An 8,514-nucleotide genomic window follows, 5' to 3' on the forward strand; every position below is an offset into this window, starting at 1 on the left:
GTCTTGTCCATTAACAGGAGCAAGGAGATGTGAAGACACGGAAGTGGAGCTGATATACTTAAAGAGGCACGATCATTGTCACGGTCCTAATTCTGGATTCTTGGTCACGGTATTAATCCTTGAGGACGGACTTTGGAAGATGACTGACTTTGGGTGGTTGTTTTTTTTTTTTTTTTTATTTTTTTCGTTCTTTCTTGTTATTCCTCTTGGGTTTTTCCCATAAGGTCAGGCGGTTGTTAAGAGTCTGGCATCCAATGTGGGCACTTTATCGAAAGTTCCGGGTGACACATCACTGACTAGCTGGATCCTCCTCAACCAGGAACCAACTTCATGGGAAATAATTTTTTTATGGCTTTTAGCCTAACTTGATAAAACACTCGAATTTAGATGATTGAATTTCCCAATAATTAAAATTTAAAATAACACTTTATTGTGTGTCTGTTCATCCCTCACAGTTTGGATAATGAATACTTTCGTGAAATATTTTTATGAACAGACAATGAACACATGTTTGGATAACGAACACTTTACTGAACTAACATAAAAAGAAGCGACGGAAAATAACGAATACCGATTGATTTTCCCTTGTCTTCAGGTAACAATTCGAAACCTTTCAGAGTGCGGGAGACGTCAACATCGACGCTCAACCCGATACTGATCAGATAGTATTCATCCGAATTTTGAAACTTTCTCTTGTAATTCCAGCTTTTTGTTCACCTTTCTGACAAATAATTTTTTATAGTCTTCGCGAGACTGCAGGATGGGGCACTTGCCAAGTTTTGTGTTTTCAGAGTTTATTTACGAAAGGTGAAAGTTTAACTCTCATCAAATATTTGTTAACGTTTTAATACCAAATGTCATCCGGGCCTTGCATTTAAATAATTTTTTGTGGGCTAGTTGATTTCTGTTCTCTGAATTTTTGTAAGGGCTTTTCTGAATTTTTTTTTAAATTAAAAAAAGAAAATGATAATATTATGGAGCCTAAAAAGAGGAGTGTCAAGAACTGTGCTCATCATAGAAACCAAGTAAGAGATAATAGCCAAGGTAGAAAGTGGGCACAAAGATGTCTGATGTTGCTAGGCAGTATGGCTTGAACAAGTCTACATTAGGCACAATCTTAGCTATGAAAGATATATCAAGAAGTCTCAAGCTGCTAATGGAGTAATGAAAATCGCATCTGAGAAATAAAGAGTGTTTTAGAGCTTATAATGGAACATGAAACTGATCTGATGACAGAAGAACTCCAAATGTCGACATCTGCTGCCAAAGATCTTTTGAAGAAGTGGTATGTCAGAACAATGATCATCCAAGTGGCATCTAAACCAGAATAAGGTTAATGGGGTTGGGGATCTCTACAATTACAATACTGTTAATTACTTTCGAAAAATTCAGAAGAAAAGAGAAAAGCAATTGACATTGGACAGATTCTTTAACCTCCACAAATGGAAAAAGCATGACTAATAAAAATGCAAGACTTCATATATATGTATTTTTACTATTACATATAAATAAACATAGTGAAAAAGTATATATTTTTTTTATTTTTTGGAGTCTCTGGAATGAATTAATCAAATTCCCATGAAAACCTATGGTAAATCGATAATCGGTTAACGAACAATTCGGATAATGAACAAAGTCTTGGAACGGATTATGTTCGTTAACTGATCACCCCACTGTATGTATATATATATATATGTACAGTAATACCCTAAACTTACGCGATAGGTGGGACTGAGCAATGACCGTGTAAGTTGAATTTGCATAAATCTGGGTATAATTTCGCAATTTGTGTAAAATCCAAGTCGGATGTATGTAAGCTAATAAATGTTCTCGTTAATCTTATCTCGCCTTTTGATTCGTTTACGATTACAAGAAATCACCACATAGTCTCTCAAGTCTGCATAGATATAACAAATACAGAGAAATAAATAACACAAAATAAATTGTAGCTATGTGTCGATTCTTCACAACATGTCCAAACATGTAAGCTGAACAATAGTGTGGGGGAGTGAGTAATCAAGAGTTGCATGGCACTCAAACAAAAGACAAATTGACGAGATTTGAAAATTGTGTAACTCTGGGTTCGCGTAAGTCGAGGTATTACTGTATATAAATTGAATTGTAACAAATCGTACACAAATCATAGTTATTGTTAAACATGAATAAAAATTACAAGTTATTGTTATATAATGTGATAGTGTGTGTATGCTTATTGCATGAAATTATTGTACCATGCCATTAAAAAGTGCTACTGATTGTTTAAACTTGAAATTTTTTTCATATGTTAATTTTGGCTGTTGTAAATACAGATACAGACAGTCCAATAAGTTGGGGACTAACTGTAAATTGTTTTGTCAATCCAGTTTGCCTAAAATTTGTTTGTTATTTCCATTGAATGAAGGAATGAGAATGCTTTATATCATATAGATATAACATTTTTAATGTATATTACTAGGTTAAGATTATAATTTTTTTAAACAAATCAATATAAAGGATGTTTTAAACACGTGAAAATTATTCTGCGTGTTATGAAAACATTTTTGAATTTTTACGAGGAAAATCTTTCATAATATTTAAAATGAATGTTTTATTAAATAGAAATAAACATTGTAAATAATGGTTAAATTCTTAATATACTAATATGATGATTTAATTATATTAAATAATATTTTAAAAAAGATTCTCTAAAAGTTCATTTTTAAATTTACCAAAATGTTTCTAATCTGAATTAGACTTTCCTTTATTTATTAATATTTTAGAATGGTCAATAGTGAGTTTTTAAAATTAATATTGAAACTTTATTTTGAATTTTATAGGACATAGAACAAAAGAAAGGTGGAAATTTCTTTTTCTTGGAAGACTACTGAATACATTCCTCAATTATGATTGAACAGGCTATGAGAAATGCAAATTCCAAGGAGACCACTATAAAGGATATGAACAAAGCATGATTAAAAAGGGAGTTATTTTTCCCATATTTTATGATATGGGCCAAAATGTTTTCTTATAGAACTGCTTTTACATGTCTGAATCTTTTATACTAGAAAATCAAACAGTTTGTTTTTTGTTTCTCCAGGTTGAAATTTAACCTAAAGAAAATTGGAGATTACACACAAAAAAGTTATAAAATAATTAAAATGTAAAAATATTTATATTGACCATATTTAATATAACATTGCAAAATTATTGAAGATAAAATTTTAAAAGAGATATTTAAAATGAAAGAGGATTAAAACAAAAATAAATAAAAAATATAATAAAGTTCTGTCATCTTGGTCACAGCAATGAAAGTTATTTTATTCATAAAAATGGTATTAAAAAAGTTATGAAATTAAAATTGGAATAATGAAAAAATAAAAGTTGAATTTCTTTCTTTGAAAAAAAATCTATTAATTATCATTGATAACCTTATTTGTTGACTCTCGATTATCCATTGACAGATACACTTGACATCTATTTTATTGACCCTGTTTGAAGGATACAATATATTAATTTCCATAAAATCATTTTGTGTAGAGTGCCAATTTGATTTTTGTAAATATTTATTTTTGTAAAATTATATGCGTATATTTATAAATTGTATATCTTCATTTCTGTGCCCTGGAAAATCGAGGATCAATATTCACTTGAAATATTTGAACTCTTGATGGTATTTTGTAAACAGTTTAAAACTTAAATTTCAATTTAACCAATTAAATTAATCTGTCACTTTTTATTTGCAGTTAATTTGGTAAATCATATAATTAGCTTACTTAGTTAAAATATGCAGATTATGAAATGGAAATGATTTATTTGCGTTTGTATGTAAAGGAAATGAGTCTACAGCAAATTGAAAATGACTAAATAAACACTGAACCATGTAGTATTTACTTATTTAATAATAATTTATTACTGGTTCTAAAAACAAGTATTGTTCTTTTATAATGTTAATTTTCTGTTATAGACTAATTTGAATATTTTTGTTCAGACTGGATTGATTTTTCACAGATTGCTTTTTTTTATCAAATGAATAATTTGAAAGTATTATTTGAATTTTTGAGTAAGAAAAATGGATGATATAAATTATAAAATATTGTATGATGGAATGTAAATAACAATGTAAGAATTTATATAAATTCTAATCAATGCATTTAGAAAAACTGATTGATTTAAATCATACTTTTATATGAATTTATGGAGTAAGATAATTAAAGTGTTAATTGTTTAAAAATTCGTTAAAGGTACCTGTTACATTTAAATTCAGAAAATTAATGAGTAAACTCAATTTTTCTTATTAAAATCTGAATTTTTGTGAAAGGAATTTAGATTTCGAAATTGTATAATATATTTAAATAAGAAAATCAATTTTTTATTTTAAAAAGATTAATGAAAATTGATGTTTTGTAAAATAAAAATTTTGTTATAAGCTTTTTCTATAAGCATAACTAAAATATATTTCAAACTGCTTCTTGAGCTGACAACTAAGAAAATCGCTTAACAAAAGAAAGGAAAAAAAGAAAAATTAATTGGAATAAAACAAGTAAACGTTGAAAACCAATGAATTATAGGAAATACATTATTAACAGCCTATTGCAATATAGAAATATTTTGCTTCCAAAGAATGACGAATGATTTAACAAAGATTTCTTTGATGATGTTTTTCATTTGAGTGATTTATTCTTTTGAATGGAACACTAGATTAATTTTACAAAAAAAAAATGCCTAATTTTACAAGATTCTTTACATTTTTACACGGATTAAATTGTTTATTTTTACAGGATAATATTAATATTTGAAGACAAGTTCGGCCAAATAAGGATCACCATTTTTTTCTTTTGCGTTCTAGACAGTACATTTCCGGCGACCGACCTTCCTTTCTAGGCTACTAGCCGCCAAAAAGTTTTAAAAAAGTCCTTTAAAAAAACAAAAAGATTTCCAATTAAAAACACAAAGATTTTCTAAAATCAGAACTGGTGTTATACGAACGTCTTGTTTGTTACCATCTGTACTTTCTCGGGGGTGTTTCTCGGAAAAAAATGGTGATCCCTATTTGGGCGAACTTGTCTTCAAATATTAAAAAATAGAAAGAACCATTGGACGAAAAAATTACGGATAATATTAAGATATCGGTGTGTTATAAATCGAATTAGTAATGAAGTTTTCTTATGCTTGTAGAATGAATTTGAGGAAGTATACAGATTTATCTGCGCAACGAGGTAAAGGAGATTTAAAATCTTATAATTCCAACGGAATTTTTGCTTAACTATTAAAAATATAAAAATGAACTGAAAACCTTGTTTCTAACAAATTACTAAAAGAAGTCTGTTCCAAATCAAATCGCACCTGGATTTTTTCCATAAAATGTAATTCCTCAGACAAGTAATTACACTAATCATAGTATATTTTTTATACCTTTATATAGATAAACTAAGAAAGAATTGATATTTTCATTACGAAAGTATGAGTGGTATTCCTTCACACAAATCAAGATAGTTCAGTTGAATGTTCATGCGTTCTAATATGTCAAATTCCAGATTCTTATAATCGAGGAAAAGCGTCGACTTTATTTTTTTTTTTGCTTGGAATAAAATGAATTTTCTCGGAGCTAAACCGTCAATATTTTGTAGTTTGTCAGGTTTGTCCATTGAGCGAATCTGTGTTCACGCACAGTGCGAATCTGGCAATCTATGTGAAAAAAATCAATTTTTCTACTTAATCCAAAGTGTTAATTTATTTTATATTTCTATAGACTATCCATATCATCTGGGAACAGAAGTAAGTTGCTTCGAAATGCAAACGGTTAGCAAAGGCATAAATTTGACTGAACTTGCAATAGGCATGTATAGCTCTGAATATCGCGTATCTAGTTTACTCGATCTGTGTGCTCTCCTAACAACATTCAGAGTTTATTGTATGTTTGAATCCTAATTTACACAGATTTTCTTTATTACCGGTGATTGAATTTTTTCTAAATTAGATATTGTCGACTCGAATTTTGAAAAGGTGAATAATTTTTATTTGATCTAAAAGTTCTTTTTGAAGTTTACCTAAGGTTTTAGTATTTCTCTTTGTGACTATATGATTATTAAAGCTAGTGCCTTTGGCATTTAAGTCATAAAACGTTTTGCGCAAATATGCACATCAATTTTTTTAATTTTTAACAGATGACATCATCAATTTTTCGGAGAGCCGTTTTTTCGAGATACGGGACAAAAATCCAAAGAATTCGAAGTTTGAGTTACATATGCTCTTCGAGAAAGGGGGAGAGCATATTTTGAAATTTCTTTAATATAATTGAACTATGTTACAGTGATTTTAATTATTTATTGTACAATAATTGATTAATAAACTGCCATCAACAGCAACACTGCATACATTAAAACTATTGCACAGATATCAATTTAGATGTAGCCATTGTCATTATTAATAATTAATATTACTCTTTTGCCATGTGAATATTAAAAGGGATTAGATTACTTGTATATGGTGTAACATGACACGTGGGGAGGAGTGTTTCTCGGGAAGACTTTCAATGGGAAATTGACCCCTATTTAGGTGTCACAAACGTGAAGAAAATTCTGAAAATTCTACGTTGTCAGACTGTCGGCGGTACGCAAACTGACAAAAAACTACAAATGTTCAGTGGTTTTTCCACTCAGATACAGGTAGGCAATTCTAAAAGGCCTTCAATCCTGTTCATTGTGGGTTGGACCATACTCCCAATGGTAGGTTTGGTCCAACCCACAATGGTGAGGGAGGGGCTCAACGTATCAGAGATAGTGCTTTCAGCGCCTTATTTACTGTCTAATTTGAGTTATAAAATAAAGTCATTTGCTGCCCAATTTAGACTAAATAGATTTTCGATAAACCTAAATGGTAAAATATTTAATGTCATATGACTCCGGATGTTCTTTTTGTGGAACAGCAATGGATATGAGAAAACACCTCGAATCTTGCAGTATTCTTATGGATGTTCGAGTTGCTACACTGCCATCTGATTTTTGTTACCAAATTTTATTTGGTGATAATTTTGCAATGCTAACTTTGTATAAATTATATAATTTCTTTGTTCATGTATCGAACTTAAAAAAAATTTTAACTCCCTTTGTAACACTCGTTATATCAAATAAAGATCGATTGATTGATATTATGATAACATGACACGTAGGGTGGAGGGCCTCTCGGGAGAAATTTCAATGGGAAACTGACCCCTATTTAGGTATTACAAATGTGAAGAAAACTCGGAAAATTCTGCGTTGTGTGGGTTTCCAGACGAGGTTCAAACTCGAGTAAACCGTGGAATTCTTGCGCGGCACAAGATGTAAACAATGAGACTCGGAACGTTTCGAGTTATGTGTCAAACTATCTGTCAAGGTCTTAGCGGAAGACAAACTCTAATACGAGCGCTCATAAACAGGTAGATCTTTGACTCGCGAGTCTATAAAATGTTGGCCGAGATAAACCTTTTCGAACAAAACAAGGGAAACTTTTGATAGATGAAAGATGAAAATGATCGTTAAATTTACTTAGACGTAAAAAATGGTAAACAACGGACTGAGTTATGAGTGCAGGTGTTATTGCTTTATAAACAGTCACCGAGCAGAGTCGACAGAGGTATCAGATGGACATCTCGAATCGGACCTTTCCCGCGACCCGAAAATGTTTCGTCTTGCACCTGGAGACAAAGGAGAGACCAATCGGAAGCGAGGAATGGGAGGAGGGACCAATCCGAAATGCGAATAGTGGGGGAAAAACTATAAAAATCGGAACTTCAAGGTCGAAGGAGGGTCTCTGGATTAAGCCTACAGTTGTGCTTTATCTATTGTGTTGTGTTACCGCCGATCACCTAGGACGCCGCAGCTTAACACCGAACATCTGCATCGTCCAGCGATCCTCGTCCGCCGGGGCTACGACCGATCACCCGAACGCTCACCGTTTCATAGGAAAACCGAGAGTTTGGAATTGTTCAATATCGATATAAGCATGAATTCGAACAAATACAGTAGACCCTATAACGCGGGTTCCAATAACGTAGATTCCTATAACGCGGCGAAAAAATTGTGGCAGTATTCGTATAACGGAGCGCGTAAAACGCGGTAAAACGTCATCGCCAACTCGTCATCGCGGATGAGCAGCCGAACTATTTTCCGCCGTCTAGCGCCACGCTACGGAGAGTTTAGGCGGGTAAGTTGAGTTTAACTATCGTCTGTACAGTATTATATATAAATTAGGTACTGTACATATAATTATATATTAATTATATATAAATTAGGTACTGTATATATAATTATATATTAACTTAATTTATTGTAACTTTATTATAATTATATATATGCTTTCTGCCGCCTGGCAACACGCTACGGAGATTTTAGGCTAGTAAGTTCAGTTTATTATCATCTGTACAGTATGTAAATTAGGTACCGTAAGTCTAATACAGCACTAATTTTATACATTTCTTGTGAAAGAAACACTTCTTATTCAACGGCCATAAAAATTATTTATATTAATGATGTCTCCAAAGGTCAAGTTATTTTT

The 8,514-nt window shown here is 31.3% G+C and overlaps 1 protein-coding gene across 1 annotated transcript in view; it reads left to right on the plus strand.

The window, feature by feature from the left end:
* Positions 1-3,359, plus strand: part of LOC111627929 (ATP-binding cassette sub-family E member 1) — a 53,367-nt gene extending 50,008 nt beyond the window's left edge. The window contains exon 16 of the mRNA XM_023371616.1: positions 2,817-3,359. Within this exon, the coding sequence (XP_023227384.1) occupies positions 2,817-2,867 (51 nt within the window). The 3' untranslated portion in view covers positions 2,868-3,359. The remainder of the gene's footprint in view (positions 1-2,816) is intronic.
* Positions 3,360-8,514: the final 5,155 nt, after the last annotated feature.

This window comes from Centruroides sculpturatus, unplaced genomic scaffold, assembly GCF_000671375.1.
Source record: "Centruroides sculpturatus isolate CEXI.00-Female unplaced genomic scaffold, Cexi_2.0 scaffold230, whole genome shotgun sequence".
Taxonomy (NCBI): domain Eukaryota; kingdom Metazoa; phylum Arthropoda; class Arachnida; order Scorpiones; family Buthidae; genus Centruroides; species Centruroides sculpturatus.